The sequence below is a fragment of the Papio anubis genome, chromosome 9 (assembly GCF_008728515.1).
Source record: "Papio anubis isolate 15944 chromosome 9, Panubis1.0, whole genome shotgun sequence".
In the NCBI taxonomy this organism is placed as follows: domain Eukaryota; kingdom Metazoa; phylum Chordata; class Mammalia; order Primates; family Cercopithecidae; genus Papio; species Papio anubis.
This window is the reverse complement of record NC_044984.1, coordinates 6,128,614-6,145,083: the sequence shown is the minus strand read 5'-3', so window position 1 is coordinate 6,145,083 and position 16,470 is coordinate 6,128,614. Positions and strand designations below refer to the sequence as shown.

At 49.5% G+C, this 16,470-nt stretch overlaps 1 protein-coding gene and 1 pseudogene across 3 annotated transcripts in view; one reads left to right on the top strand and one right to left on the bottom strand.

Annotated features, from left to right (window-relative positions):
- Positions 1-16,470, top strand: part of VWF (von Willebrand factor) — a 182,764-nt gene that overhangs the window by 31,164 nt on the left and 135,130 nt on the right. For all 3 annotated transcript variants that reach the window (XM_021921932.2, XM_021921933.2, XM_021921934.2), the window contains exon 6: positions 1,127-1,251. In XM_021921932.2, coding sequence (XP_021777624.2) covers positions 1,127-1,251 — 125 coding nt within the window. The remainder of the gene's footprint in view (positions 1-1,126; positions 1,252-16,470) is intronic.
- On the bottom strand, positions 1,527-1,968 carry LOC108580876 (annotated as a pseudogene).

The following is a 16,470-nucleotide window of genomic DNA, read 5'->3' as shown; positions in this document are numbered from 1 at the left end:
TGAGTAGCTGACAGTAGCATGAGCACTATAAGTACTAAAGCACAGATGCTGTGAGAGCCTGGAGTATGCAGTGACTTTGGGACTGGGCTTAGGTTCCGTGTCATATTCTTACCTTCATTCTGCAAAAATATTTTGAGCATTCATAATCCACTATAAGAATTTAGAGATGAGAGACACAGCCATACCCTTCAGTAAGGAGCTCACAGTTGAATGGGGATGAATATGAGCAAAAAACACAAACCAAAGGTGATGAGTGTTTTGGTAGAGGGATGCCCAGGGTGCCATGGGGCACAGAGGAGGGGACACCCACACAGGCTGGGGTGAGACATGGGAGTGGAGCTGTTCAGAAACGCTCCCTGGAGGCAGTGGTTCTTGAGCTGCATCTTGAGGAAGGAATGGAGATAGTTAAGGCAATAACGGGGAGGAGAGCATTCCACATGGAGGGAGAAAGGCGCGTGAAGGCATGGAGAAGTGACAGGGAAAGGACATCTCCTCAGCATCTTTCACTTCATCTCCCTCATTGTAATTATATCCCTCCCTCCCTCCCTCCATCCGTTTCTTCCTCCATCCATTTCTCCCTCCATCCCTCTATCTCTCTTCAGTCTCCAAGCGTCTGCTGAGCTCTGACGCCCATGCCCTGTGGTGTTAGGCTGAGCACTGTATGCATGCTTATTGTTTAATACAAGTTTGATTCGGCTAAAAACAGACCTAGAGCCTGGTGTGGTGGCCCACACCTGCATTCTCGGCTACTGGAGAGGCTGATGCGGGAGGATCATTTCAGCCCAGGGCTTCTGGGCTGTAGAGCACTATACTGATCCAGGTGCCCGCACTATGCTTGGCGTCAAAATAGGAGGGTCTCCTGGGGAGCGGGGGACAACTGAGTTACCTGAGGAGGGGTGAACCAGCCAGGCCGGAGATGGGTCAGGTCACTACTGTGCTGCTCAGTAGTGGGACTGCACTTGCCAATAGTCACTGCACTCTAACCTGGGAGACGTAGCCAGACCCTGTCTTTTTATACAAAATGAAAGCAAAAAACACAAAGCCACCAGGAATCCTAGAGTTTTCACTCAGAAGTTCTGGGACAGGCATAACTGAAGTGTTATTTTCCTGAAACTTTCCTCCACAGGGACCGTGACCTTGGACCCCTATGACTTTGCCAACTCATGGGCTCTGAGCAGTGGAGAACAGTGGTGTGAACGGGCATCTCCTCCCAGCAGCTCGTGCAACATCTCCTCTGGGGAAGTGCAGAAGGTGGGTGTCGCCTGGCCTGGGTGCACCTGGATGGTGTGTGATTTCTGGATCTAAAAGACAGAAGGACTCAGTCTCATATTCTTCCATCTGGGGGAGGAATGGACTTCACAGGGTCCTTTCCTCCAAAACTGTGGCTAGAGTTTGGTTAACTCTAATTCTAATACATCTCTGGGCCTGGAGCTCTAAAAATGGGACTGGGCTAATGACTTGGTGTAGTGTCTCAGTCCATTTGTGCTGCTCTAACAAATGCCTGAGACTGGGTATTTTTTTTTTTCAATTTTATAACTTTATTTGGTGTATTTGATCAGCAATTAGTTCTCATCCACATTGACTGTCTGTAGATTTTTGAAAGTGGTAACAGGTACATAGGTAACCAAAGTATAGAGCTTACTTGGTGAATCTTCATCCTCATTACGTTTTCTGGACAGCCCGCCGCACACGGATTCGGTATGGGACATTCCTTATTCCTTTGGCCCAGACAGCTTTGTTGAGCCTGGTATCAATGCGCACATCTGGAGTTCCCATCCCCTTCATGGCAAATTTCTGAATCTCTTTGAGTGCTCGAGGGGCACGCTTCTTGAAGCCCACTCCATGGGTGTGCTTGTGAATGTTGATGGTGTATTCTCGGGTCACCACCTCGTTGATGGCAGAACGGTCCTTTTTCTTCTCGCCACCCTTCTTTGCGGGAGCCATTCTGCCGGGTCCAAGCTGGAAAGGAAGCGAGACTGGGTAATTTTAGGGAACAGAAATTATCTTCTATAGTTCTGGAGGCTGGGCAGCCTTGAGAGCAAGGTACCAGCATTCAGTGTCTTGCAAGGACCTTCTTGCTGTGACCTGAAGCTGGGTGCTGTGGCTCAGTCTTGTAATCCCAGCACTTTGGGAGGCCAAGGTAGATGGATCACGAGGTCGGGAGATCGAGACCATCCCGGCGGCTGTAGTCCCAGCTACTCGGGAGGCTGAGGCAGTAGAATGGTGTGAACCGGGGAGGCGGAGCATGCAGTGAGCACTCCAGCCTGGGCGACAAAGCGAGACTCTGTCTCAAACAACAAAAGAAATTAGCCGGACATGGTGGCATGTGCCTGTAATCCCAGCTACTTTAGGAGGCTGAGGCAGGAGAATTGCTTGAACCTCAGCGGCAGAGGTTACAGTGAACTGAGATCATACCACTGCAGTACAGCCTGGGTGACAGAGACTCCATCTCAATTTAAAAACAAAAAACACTGAAGTGCTCTCATCAGCCTCTTTTATCAGAGCACTAATTCATTCAGGAAGGCAGAGCCCTCAGGACTTAAATCACTTCCCCAAAGCCTCCACCTTTTCATAACATCACTTTGGAGTTTAGGTTCCACACATGGATTTTGGAGGGACATATGCAGTTGAACCATAGCAATAAGTAACTATGCTTTTCTGTTTTAGACTCCAGTGCCCCCTCTTGTCCCCAAATATCTCCATCATCAGTCTCGCTCTGTTGCCCAGGCTGGAGTGCAGTGGTGTGATCTCGCCTCACTGCAAGTTCCGCCTCCCGAGTTCATGCCATTCTCCTGCCTCAGCCTCCCTAGTAGCTGGGACTACAGGCGCCCGCCACCACACCCAACTAATTTTTTTGTATTTTTAGTAGAGACGGGATTTCACCATGTTAGCCAGGATGGTCTCCATCTCCTGACCTCGTGATCCGCCCGCCTCGGCCTCCCAAACTGCTAGGATTACTGGCGTGGGCCACTGCGCCCAGCCAAAAGCCACTTCTTTCTTAAGTGGCTGTTGTAAACTTGAAATAGGAGGGAAAGCCTCTTCTCATATCAAATCAGCTGGGAGGAAAACGACTTCACGGTTGCAGACACTGAAGGGAGTCTGAGGAGAGGCTGTGCCTGAAGCAACACGGCTTGGATGGCAGGATGGCTTCCTGAGGCTGCTGTAACAAATTATCTCATACTCAATGGCTTGAAACAATAGGCATTTATTTTCTCCCAGTTCTGGAGGCTAGAGGTCCAAATTTAGTTTCCCTGGGCTTGAGATCAAGGTGTCGGCTGACTTTGCTCCTTCCAGAGGCTCTAGGGGACAATCTGTTCCTTCCTTCCCCCGTGTTGGGTGGTCGTGGCATTCGTCTTGGGGCTCATGACTTGTCTCTGCCTCTGGTCACATGGCCTTCTCTCCTGTGTGTGCTAATGCCTGGCAAGGCTGGGAGGGCTACCCCACCCCTTCCGCAGGGCCCTATTGCCACTTACAAGGTAGCCCTGCAGCAGCTCGTTCTGCATCAGGGTTGCTGTTCATGATCTCATTCTCCAGGACCTCACACTGGAGAGAAAGGGATAGGTGGGGGGAGGGCTGTCCAGGACCACACTCTGCCTTCACCTGCCACAGGTGAAGATGGTCTTTGTGCCTCCCTGTGTGCATGTTTGGGGCAAGAATGCCTTACGTGGGGCAAGACCTCACTCAATGGATAATTCTCTTCCCACTGTGGATCAGGCTGCCTTGGGCTGGGGAGGTGGGTGCAGCTGTGAAGCTGAACCGCTGTGGGGAACAGGGCTTGCCCTTTTGGGATTGTGCTCCAGAGACTCGTCATCTGAGGAGCAAGGTTCCTTGGTGGTGCTGTGAGTCAGGCTCCCTGGGAGGGACGTTTGTATGCAGGGGGTTTACTGGGGAGAGGGGCTCGAGCAGCCTTGGTAAGGAAGTGAGAGAAGCAGAGGGAGAAGTTGGAACTCCACGTGATAGCATTGATAGAGCTTCAGCGGGGCCTCAGCTGATCCTTCAGGGAGCTGCAGTGGCCCCTGTTGGTCATTGGATGTGGGCTGCCCTGGGTAAGGAGGTGGAACTCCCTTGGACTGAGGGCCATTCCTGAGGAATGCCTCAGTGGTGAGCCCTTGGCAGCCAACACTGGGCAGCTAGTGGATGAGTCCTCAGGCTCTGAATGGGCACCTACACTGTGCCCTGACATGCTCTATAAAGTTGCTGTACTTGACAGCACCACCTCCCTGCCCTCATGCAGAGAGCAACCACACTGTCCAAAATGTCAACTGAAGAATCACAAGGTTCATAAACTTAGAGAGGAAGGCTTTTCTCATTAAGAGTTGCGGCCTGCAGGCTGCCCATCCTGCAGGCTGGGAAGTGTAGCCTCTGATAGAAACTGAAAGCAGGCACTTCAAGGGAGAAAAGGGTGGAACAGAAACTTATTCCAAAAGGGTTGACTCAGTATATGTATTTAACAGGTTATAGGAGGAGCTATGAATATTCATAATGGGAGGAGGCATTTGCATATACAGTAAGCAAACATGTTACATATGTCCCATGTTCACTTTGGGATGGAGACTTAACATTTAAATGTATTAAAATTAGCCTCTAGGTCAAAAGGTGAAATGGAGGACACAGAGGCATCTTGCACACAGCCTCTAAATTAGCCAGAACCATTCCGTGGTTGGTGGTCTCTTACCAGGAAGGAATGCTTGTCACTACACACACACACCCCCACACACTCCCACACCCCCCTCCACCCCCCCCCCCACACAGACACAGATTAGCTGGCGTAGTGGTGCACTAGTAATCCCAGCTAATGGGAGGGCTGAGGGGGAAGACAGCTTGAACCTGGGAGGCGGAAGCTGCAGTGAGTTGACACTGCACCACTATACTCCAGCCTGGGTGAAAACATGAGACCCTGTCTCAAAAGAAAAAAAATAACCCGCAAAAAGGGAGGGGAGTCCCTGCTGGGCTGGTTCTGTTTAACTCTTAGGAAAGAAAGTCTAATGGCAGTTAATGAGAGAGAGTGTATAAGGAGGGGGTGTTCAACCTCCCATCCTATCATGGCCAGGAACTCAGTTTTTTTTTTTTTTTTTTTTTTGAGACGGAGTCTCGCTCTGTCGCCCAGGCTGGAGTGCAGTGGCCGGATCTCAGCTCACTGCAAGCTCCGCCTCCCGGGTTCACGCCATTCTCCGGCCTCAGCCTCCCGAGTAGCTGGGACTACAGGTGCCCGCCACCTCGCCTGGCTAGTTTTTTTGTATTTCTTAATAGAGACGGGGTTTCACCGTGTTAGCCAGGATGGTCTCGATCTCCTGACCTCGTGATCCGCCCGTCTCAGCCTCCCTAAGTGCTGGGATTACAGGCTTGAGCCACCGCGCCCGGTGGAACTCAGTTTTAACATTTCTCTGGGGTCCCTTTGGCCAAGAGGGAGTCTGTTTAGTTGGTAAGGGGGGCTTAGGATTTTATTTTCCTCAAAACCTACTACCATGCACAAAGAGGGTGACCCCTGCCTATACCCAGTCATGATGGACTCGACAGGCCACAGTTGCCTTTGGGCACAGGCAGCTCTGCAGAGCGTAAGTACATGCTGCAGTCACCCGAGTGCACAGCCCCTCAGCAGGGCGGCAGGGCAGGTGCTCTGTGATTTTGTTCATCTGATGAGAAAACAAAGCCATAGGAGGCTAAGTAGCTGCCCAAAGTCACCAGCTAGTGAGGTGCAGAGCCAGGACTCTCACCCTGCCTGACTCCGTCCCTTTCCTGTTCTGGTCACATTGGTTCAGGTTACTCAAGTTACTTTTACCAGTGGGCCCTTGTGTTTCTCTTGGGGAGTTGGGCTCTGCAGGTTAAGGTTTCTTTAGGTTCTAAAACCCTTTATTAGTCTGGTATGGTGGCTCATACCTGTAGACCTGGCTACTCAGGAGGCTGAGGCAGGAGGATCACTTGAGCCTGGGAGGTGGAGACTGCAGTGAGCTAAGATTGCACCACTGCACTACAGCCTGGGCAACAGAGTGAGACCCTGTCTGTAAAACAAAACCAAAACCAAAAAACAAAACTTTCATTATGTGTTTCTGTGGATTGGGCTAGAGAGACAGTATATAATAGGTCTTAATAAATATTAGATGGGTGGATGAATGGAAATTGGTGGTGGTATTTATGTAGGGATTGTGACCTCCACAATAACCCAGACTCCTTTACTTGTTAGAAATCTAAGTACACAAGTAGAGAAACCCAGCCCTCTCCTATTCCAGAAACAATAAAACACACCCACATCACCTTCCTCCCTCCCTACCTGTTTCCACCTCCCATGGTAACATGAGAAAGCTTCATTTTAGCTGGTTATTCATTCAGTGAATTTTCATCTTCATGGAACAATTTGACCTCTGACCAAGGAGTATGTCAGACCCAGAAAAATACTCTGAGTTGATACTAAATTCAGCTGCCTAAATTGTGAACAGACAATCTTATAAACAAGTACATTCCAAAATGTACCAGGTGTTTGTTGTTTCCCCTGGACTTTGGTGGTGCTAGGTCCTCTGATTAGTCCGTCAAAGTCTGCATCACCTGGATCCTAGCCCAGTAGCAGCACTAACAAAGGCGGACTGAGTTCTAGCACGTGAGGGGAGGGTGCTGTCTCGTGGAAGGGAGGAGTTTCCTCCTCTTTCCAGTAAAAGTTCTGAACCATACCCTTGATAGCCCTTTGAGTTTCTCTCACCCTGGGCTTCGGCGTTGCATGGTGCTAAGGGTGTGGGTTTGAGTCAGCTCACTTACTGGCTTTGTGAATCTGGGTGGGACACGTGCCTTTGTAGAGCCTCAGTTTCCACATTTGTAAAACAGAAATAGTACCTGCTGGGTCATTGAAAAGGTAAGAGAGGGATTATGCGTATAGAGTTTAGCCCAGTGGGGCTCAACTGTTATGAGCCATGAGGAGGAGGAGGAGGTAGTAGTTAACTGGCTCCCCATCTTCTCCTGCTGTCCTGTTTTCCACCAGAGTGCCCCTGCCTTGAGAGTAGGAGCCGGCAGAAGCAGCCAAGCACACGCCGGGCTTTAAGCACAAGCTTCAACCTTCATTCTTTTTCTCCTTCCCCTTCCCAACTGTAACCAATTCCTTTTGGGGAGCTGAGCGCAGCTTGAGGTTAGAAGGAAAGCAGGGTGCCCAGACATCTCCACACATCCAAGTGGGTAAGTGACAGGAACCGGCCTGCCTTCTAGAGCTGCTTGTGAAACCTGATGGATTTCAAATTGAGTGCGCTCGAGGTACTGTGTGAGAGGACGGATTTTCGCAATTTCTTTTTTTTCCTCAAACCTAGAGTTGTGCTATTGGTGGGTGGGTCACCCTCGGCTGCCCTTCAGTGTTCTCCAGGCAGGGGTGAGATGAAGGGGAGGTGGTGGATGCCTCAGTTGGTGAGGTGGGGGCAGGGTGGCCGTGGAGGTACCTCTAACACTGAAACATGCCTTCAAGGATTTATTTTTGGTCTCATTTTATTTTGCAAACATAGCCCAGTGCAGAGTAAGTACTTGACAAATGTTCCCCTACCCTCGAAATACAAAGGAATTATCTCATTTATCCATACTGAGTGGGAGGTAAAGACAGGATTCTCAAGTGGAGAACCTGATCCTGAGGTCGGGTTGAGGAGGGAGACTGGGAGGTTTGCCTCCTGGAGACAAAGCGGAGGGAGAATGCAAGAGAAGCCTTGTTTGTCTCCCGGGGCACCTTTTTGAGGCTCCAGCTGTGCCCTGGCTACTCGCTTTGTCTCCTGGGTACATTAAAGTCCTTACTAACCAGTGTTCTGGGAACAGCTGAAAAAACTGGGTACCAGGTTCATAGTGTTGGGCTGAGGCCGCAAACACATGAGACCTCCCAGAGGCACAAGCTCCTCCCAGCTCAGAACTACCGGGTTCAGGTTGTTTACCTGAGAAGAGAGGACTGCTTTGTCCTCAGCCAATCAGATAGTGTTTGCCCACAACCGAGGCTTTTTCATTGGCTCGGAAGCACAATGACTCGTCTCCCAGGAGGTGATTAATGTGGTCTTTTGAGTTGTTCTCAGCCTGTGTAGTCCTATGGGGCCCCCAGGTTCAGAAGTCTGGTCTGGTAAATGCCGCATCATTTATGAGTGTCTGCTGTTGTGGCTCCAAGGGCCATTCGGGGTGGCAGAGTGTTTTGTCGGGGAGTTCACACTGACCTTGGAACTTGAGAGCCTCCAGAATCTACTCCCCAATCCTCTGGTGCTGTCTGTCTTTAGGGCATAGCAAGGAGTCAGCTCATTCTGAGAGCCACGTCATATTACTTATTAGTTATACCTAGGGAACGAACGTTCCTTGTTACGCCAACAAAACCCAATGCCCTGTGTCCGTTGGGACTGATAATGGCCTTGTTTGATTGCATGCAAATTTGCAGTTTTTTCGGCTTTTCTTTTTTTTTTTTTTTTTTTTTTGAGACAGAGTCTCGCTCTGTCGCCCAGGCTGGAGTGCCGTGGCCGGATCTCAGCTCACTGCAAGCTCCGCCTCCCAGGTTCACACCATTCTCCTGCCTCAGCCTCCCGAGTAGCTGGGACTACAGGTGCCCGCCACCTCGCCCGGTTAGTTTTTTGTATTTTTTAGTGGAGACGGGGTTTCACCGTGTTAGCCAGGATGGTCTCGATCTCCTGACCTCGTGATCCACCCGTCTCGGCCTCCCAGAGTGCTGGGATTACAGGCGTGAGCCACTGCGCCTGGCCTTCGGCTTTTCAAACTGAAGGGGGGATGGTTGGAGTCTGGAGCCCCAAGCTATGAACATTCAGATAATTGATGTTCATTTGCAGGTAACTATCACAAAGTGTACATTTGAGAAAGACCCTTAGATCACTTTTAAAAAAAATTAGGTCAGTCGGGGGAATGCTATCAAGGACTGAACCTTACAAAGGAATCTTGGCTTTATCCTATAGTCCTGTCTGCAACAGGAAGCCCGAGGCTCCGGGGGGCTGGGCTTGGGCTGCATCCAGCTCATACCATGCTTTTGCTAATCAGAAAAAGGCACCCCTTTCTTTTTTTTTTTTTTTTTTTGAGACGGAGTCTTCGCTTTGTTGCCCAGGCTGGAGTGCAGTGGTGCGATCTTGGCTCACTGCAAGCTCTGCCTCCCGGGTTCACGCCGTTCTCCTGCCCTTAGTCTCCTGAGTAGCTGGGACTACGGGCACCCGCCACTACGTCTGGCTAATTTTTTGTATTTTTAGTAGAGATGGGATTTCACCGTGTTAGCCAGGATGGTCTCAATCTCCTGACCTCGTGATTCACCTGCCTCGGCCTCCCAAAGTGCTGGGATTACAGGCGTGAGCTACTGTGCCCCGTCAGAGGCACCCCTTTCTCAAGAAACTTAACCACCACCTGCCGGGAAACGGCCAAGACAAACATAATAACTGAACATATAATGTACATGTATATACACATACAATGTCCACCATATGAACAGTCACTTTTGGTGTGTTGCCACTATGTGGACTCTGTGGCTCGCATGGTGACACGTGATGGTGTTGGCCTGGCTTCCTCAGGGAGGCACGGTCACTGTGACCATCGTCTCCTCGCTCAGGATCACCTCCGCAAGACGATCAGTCTCTATTGAGAAACTGGTGCACCAGTTATCACTCTTATCTACCAGTGGTGAATCGTTCATCGGCAGCATCAACCTCCGACAGCCGTCTGAAGTGGAAGAAATTTCTTTTCATCAATGTTAGGAATCTTAGGCTCATAAAAACTTAGAGTTGGTTGAGAGTCTAGCAGATATCCATTCAACCCCCTACCTGCTGCATGAATGCTCTCCACAAACTATGCCTGGGTAGACAGGTTATGCTGTGACCTTGACTTTTAAGTCTTGGCTGGGTGCGGTGGCTCATGCCTGTAATCCCAGCACTTTGGGAGGCCGAGGCAAGCAGATCACGATGTCAGGAGGTCAAGACCATCCTGGCTAACATGGTGAAACCCCATCTCCACTAAAAAAAAAAAAAAAAGCTGGGCATGGTGGCGGGTGCCTGTAGTCTCAGCTACTCAGGAGGCTGAGGCAGGAGAATGGCGTGAACCCGGGAGGCGGAGCTTGCAGTGAGCCGAGATCGCACCACTGCACTCCAGCCTGGGTGACAGAGCGAGACTCTGTCTCAAAAAAAAAAAAAAAAAAATTTTGTAAGTCTTTGAGATACCGTTGCTGGGTGCTAACCAGCCATCTTGCAGACCTCAGCCCTAGGTGGCCTTCCTTGACTTCCTGGTAAATTCCTTCTTTCATTGTACGCCCATTTGAAGCTAAAGCCCTGTCCTTCCGTGTCCCTGAATACTGGAGAAGCAGGTGCTTTTGGTCTGGTTTCTCCTGGTCTGGCTTAGCTCACATCAGTTGCAGTCCTGTCAGTCACTGAATAGCCTCAGATTTACTGTTTTCCACTGGTCTCTGAATTTGGTGTTCATTGGGTGAACACAAGCCTTATTTTCTTTGAGATCATTCGTGTCTTCACATTCTCTCGCTTCCTCCATTATCTTGTAGAACTCTTTCCCCTCCTCTGAAACAGCATGCGGGTCACCTGTAATTCCTCTTCCTCCCAGGAAATCACTTGTCCTGCTTGAGCTAACATTTTAAACAGTCATGTTGACTTTGAATGATCGCAACATGCCTCCTCAATAGCCCAAAGAGGCGCAGAAAATAACCATTCTGTTAGAGACAAAAGCAATTCACTCTTCATGTTCTCATTAAATATTTCCCACGCCTTTTATTCGCAAAGGACCTACCAGCCCTTTCTGCTCTTTCTCCTCATGGTGACGCTGAAAGGGAAGTTCACAGGCATGGAGGGAGGCGATGTAAGCCTAGCGGACTTGGGTCTCACCGTCTAGGCCCACTTCTGCCTTCCCTCCTCCTCCTCCTCGCCTCTTCCTTTCACTTAATTGGCAGTTTTGGTCTGGAATGGACTTGGAGACTGGGAACAATTTTGTTCCATTTGGTTGGTAGCATAGTTGTGATTCATGGAGTCCAGTTGTCAGGGGGAGAGCCTGGCCCAGAGAAGGTCAGTAGATCTCAAGGAAGGACCCTTGGAACGTAGGATCCCGGAGAAGTTAGTTGTCAGATGATAGTACTGGTTTTACACATGTGCCCACTCACTACGCCCCAGTGACACTGAGCTCAGAGCTGTGGTTTGCAATAAGTACATATGTATCTTTTTCTGTTTTGATGAGAACTGTCTCTCAAGTCTCTTTTTTGAGTCATTGATAGGCTTAAGGAATGAGGACTTATTTCAGGTGCTTTACTGAGGTCCCAGGGGGCAGTCCCTGGTTTGGCCCAATTCTCTGCATGTCCTCGTGTGACTGACTTTCCTGCTCTGCCTCTGTCTTCCTTCTCTAAGGTAAACAGAGCTCCATGGAACCCCCACACGGATAGGTACCCTTTCTTTACAGCAGATTCGCTCACCTGAGTGCAGGAGGGGGGAAGGGCAGGGATTCAGTGGTTGTGCTGAAACAGTGGTCACCTTGGCCATTGTTCCCTTGTGGGTCTAACCTCATGGCAGAGGTCAGTGGCTACCATAGGGTTTTGCAGATTTCCCTTGAGTTACACAGAATTTGGCCTTTGTAAAATTAAAAAAAATTTTCTTTTAAATTTTACGTTAAGTTCTGGGATATGTGTGCTGAACGTGCAGGTTTGTTATGTAGGCATACATGTGCCACGGTGGTTTGCTGCACCCATCAACCCATCATTTAGGTTTTAAGACCCACATGCATTAGGTGTTTGTCCTAATGCTGTCTCTCTCCTTGCCCCCCACCTCCCTGACAGGCCTTGGTGTGTGATGTTCCCCTCCCTGTGTCCATGTGTTCTTATTAGAACGTGGCCTTTTACGTTACTAATTTGACAAGCCCTTGAGGAGAGTTGGATAAGGTCCTAGTACCCAAGCATTCAGTTCAAAGGTTTCCCTAACATAATGTTCTCAAAATCCTTTAACAAACTGTTTCTGAGGTGGGTTCCTTTCCCTTTCCCTTTTCCCTGGTGAGGAACAGAATGGACAAGAATCTGATGGTGCCCATAAGTGCATAATTCATTGAGATGTTTCATATGGCTTGGGAGATACAAGATAGACTAAGGGACAAGACACATAAGAGAAATTAAACCATGAAAGACTGGGGTCAGTAAATGACAAATCGCCGAGTGACTGGTAAGTGATAGCACAGTTTAGGGGAATTAGCTCCTGTCACAGAGCTGAAGCTCTTTTCTTGCTGGGAGCAGGATGGGTGAGTGATTCACAAAGGGCTGCTTTCCATCCGCAGAGCTCGGTAGGCCCCAGACTGGGAACCAGGGTATGGGTGCCTTGTGCTTGTGCTTCCAGCTAGCATGTCCTAATCCCTGGAAGCTGCTCAGATGCCTCCAGGAGCACCAAGGAGAAGGTGAAGAGGGTCCCTCAGAGAGCTCCATGGCCGACTTTCCTGCTTCTCATGAGCACTGGACCCCAACTGTCTTAGAGGAATGCCAAGCTCTGCAGGCACCATCCATTCGGTGGAAATCTATCAACCTGTTTCACCAGGTCCTTGTGAGTCAGAATCTTGGAATGCGGGTGAGAATCTTAGGCCAGCCAGAAGTTATAAATAGAATCATCTCCCCTCCCCCACCCATCATTACAGGCTGACCAATGAGAAGGTATTCCCTGCTGCAAGGTGAATTCTTGAACCCACTACTTTGGAGCAGCTCAGGCTCCAGGTGCCTCCATATCTACCAGAGGCCGCTGCAGGGCACCCACCCCAGAGCTAGAAAGATCAGGGTCTGTGGAACAATAGATCAGGGTCTGTGGAACAATATTGCACTCTTATGTATTAGACTTTCCTTTCTTTGTTCACTCAGTCCTAGGAATGTCCCCCTCCCTTCTCCTTTGTCAGCTGCTTGGGAGCAAACACAATAGCTAAGCTTCAGATCTCTGGCTCTGCTTTCTCTCCTGCTGCTGCCTGCCACTGAGGAGATGTGCTTGCTTTCCCTCCTCCTCCCCTGCACCCGCCTCATGTCTCCAGGGAAGATGCCTGGTCTTCTTTAATGAACTGGAAATGTGATTAAGATGGGTCACAATTGGGTCTGCACAGCAACCCAGGCATGGTGAGGTCATGGCTGGATGGGCTGGGGCAGCTGCTCTCCTGCAGCTTCTGGCATCGCGGACAGGAGTTGAAAGAAGACAGGAGTAGCTGATGCAGGGCCTTGGAGCCAGGCAGAGGCTGGAAGTGTGCAAATTCGCTGGCTCTTGTTTTGCATCCCTGCCAGAATGGTTTAGCAGAGAACTGAGGAGCCAGCATGGATAGCAGGCAAATGAGAATAGTTACAAGCATTTGATTTCCTGGTGTCATCTCATTCGATTTCATTTCGCAGAAACCGTATAGGGTCGGTCCACTTATTGCTATGTGTGTCAATTAGGAGTAGGTTCAGCTGTGAGTGACAGGACTTAAAACAATCTGCTTATCTCTGATGTAAAGAAGCTTGGGGTAGGATGTCAGGGCCATGCAAGATCTCATGGTGTTGGGATCCAGGGTCCCTCTGTCTCATTTCTCTGTTATCCCCAGTGAGGGCTTCTACCTCGTGTACCAAGACGCCGGCTCAAGCTTCAGGCATCACAACTACATTCCCGTGGTAGAAAGAGAAGGGACTAAGAAAGGAGCAGTCCCTTATTTTGAGGACACTTCGTGGAGGTTGCAGAAGACCCCTCTGCTTATAGCCTTCTGGGAATTGCTTATAGTAATATGGCTGCCCCCAGCTGCAAGGGAGGCTGAGAAATGGAATCTTATTCCCAGCAGCTCTGTGCCTGGCGGGGGCCGGGGGCAATTGAAAACTGAGGATTCTGTGACTAAGAAAGAAGGGGAGAATAGATCCTGGACGACTTTCAACCTCTCCCACTCTCCTCCTCTTTCACAGGTAGGGAAATGGGGGTGCAGAGAGGTGAGATAATTTTTTTCTTTTTTTTTAATTTGAAACAGAGTCTTGCTCTCTTGCCCAAGCTGGAGTGCAGTGGTGCAGTCTTGGCTTATTACAACTTCTGCCTCTCAGGCTCAAGTGATTCTCCCGCCTCAGCCTCCCTAGTAGCTGGCAGTACAGGCACGTGCCACCACGCCCGGCTAATTGTGGATATTTTTGTAGAGATAAGGTTTCACCGTATTGCTGGTCTTGAACTCCTGGGCTCAAGTGATCTGCCCACTTTGGCCTCCAAAAGTGCTGGGATTACAGGTGTGAGCTACTGTACTTGGCCGAGATAATTTTAAGTCATACACTTTCAAAGTGATGGGTTGCAAGAGGCAGAGGTTGCAGTGAGCCGAGATTGCGCTATTGCACTCCAGCCTGGGCAACGAGAGCGAGACTTCGTGTTAAAAAAGAAAAAAAAGCGATGGGTTGAGATTCTAGCCCAACCATGCTTCTAAAACCTGAGCTGTATCCACTGTATGACCCCGTCTCCTAATCTGATTGTTAGGAAACAGGAGCGGGAGGGCAGGATGGAAAACCGTGTAATTTGTGGTTTGCAATGGACTCAGGGTTTGCACCCCTTCTTGGTCACCCCTTCGCTAGTGTTAAAAGAAAAACTTCAGACAAGTTTAACAGGGTTTAGTTGAGCAAAGAATGATGCATAAATCGGGCAGCCCCCGAATCAGAACAGGCTCAGAGAGACTCTGGCCTGCCTCATGGTCAAAGGTTTATGAACAGAAAAAGGGACTATCAGAAACCGGAAGTGAGAGAGAGATAGCTGGATTGGCTACAGCACAACGTTTGCCTTATTAGAACATGGTTTGAACAGTGGGCTGCTTTTGGTCGGCCAAAACTGACTGCCCCAGGAGGAGGTTATGGTGTGTTTATATCTCCAGTGAGGTTACAGTTCATTATGTAGGAAGAAACCTTTAGACCTAACTTAAAACATGTAAGGAGGCAGTTTTGGCTAAACTTAATTTAACAATTGCATAGCAGTTCTCCAACTGTTCAGTCGTAGGACCCCTGTATACTCTTAAAAAATGAAGGACTTTAAAGAGATTTTGTTTATGTGGGTCATATCTCTTGATCCTTACCATATTAGATATTAAAACACAAATTTAAAACAAATTCGTTGATTTGTTTTAAAATAACAAGCTCATCATATTTTAATGTAAACATATTTTTAGACTGGGCGCAGTGGTTCACGCCTGTAATCCCAGCACTTTGGGAGGCCGAGGCGGGGCAGATCACGAGGTCGAGTTCAAGACCAGCCTGACTAACATGGTGAAACCCCGTCTCTACTAAAAGTACAAAAATTAGCTGGGCGTGGTGGCACGTGCCTGTAAACCCAGCTACTCAGGAGGCTGAGGCAGGAGAATTGCTTGAACCCTGAAGGCGGAGGTTGCAGTGAGCCGAGATTACGCCACTGCACTCCAGCCTGAACGACAGAGTGAGATCGCATTTCAAAAACACATATTTTTAAAAAGAACGATAAATTCCAAACCAGAAAATAATTTTGAGGGAAAATTACAGTTTTACAGTTTTGCAAATCTCTTTGCTGTCTGGCTTCAGATACATTATCTGGATGCTCATACCTGCACCTGCATTTAAATCTGTTGTGATATCTCACGTCCCACAGTCTCGGAAAACTGCGCTGCACTCTGGTGAAAGAGGAAAAAGTGCAAATAGCATCTTAGTAGTATTATAAAAACAATTTTGACTTTGTGCACCCCTGAAAGGATCTCAGGAATCCCTAGGCGATCCCTGGACCTCACCTTAAGAACCACTGACCTAGGCCGGGCACGGTGGCTCACTCCTGTAATCCCAGCACTTTGGGAGGCCGAGGTGGGCAGATCACGAGGTCAGGAGATTGAGACCATCCTGGCCAAATGGTGTGAAACCTTGTCTCTACTAAAAATACAAAAATTAGCTGGGCGTGGTGATGCGTGCCTGTAATCCCAGCTACACGGAAGGCTGAGGCAGGAGAATCCCTTGAACCAGGGAGTCGGAGGTTGCAGTGAGCCGAGGTCGTGCCACTATACTCCAACCTGGTGACAGAGCGAGTCTCCATCTCAAAAAAAATCACCTAGTACATTCTTTACCCATTCCATGCCTCAGTTTCTAAATCTGAAAAGGTATCTGTCAGCCTTTGAGGAGAGCTGTGTTCTTTGGAGGCATCTTCAGGCCTCTGAAGGGCCCGTTGGTGGCATGGGGTGATGAGGTGGTCTCTGAAAGTACTTAGGTGGGCTAGGAGAGAGGTCAGCTGTGGAGAGGAGGTGAGTGTGCTTCAGCCTTTCCTGAACGCAGGAGGGTGGGCGGAGAATCTGTGGAGGGCCTTCTGGCCAGGGAGCCCTATGAGCCAGCAGCCCTCCATGACTGAGTGGATGGTGAGAGCCAGAGATGCCTGGCCTAGGCATCCCGCCTGGCTCCTGCTGCCCACCCCACCCACTGATGTGCATGACTGTGCCAATTCCCACAGGAAAAGAGGGCACGCAGAGCCGTTTCTAAGCCACATGGAGGGCAGAACCTGGGAGGAGTGAGGGAAAGGAGCCTGTGAGAACTTCACG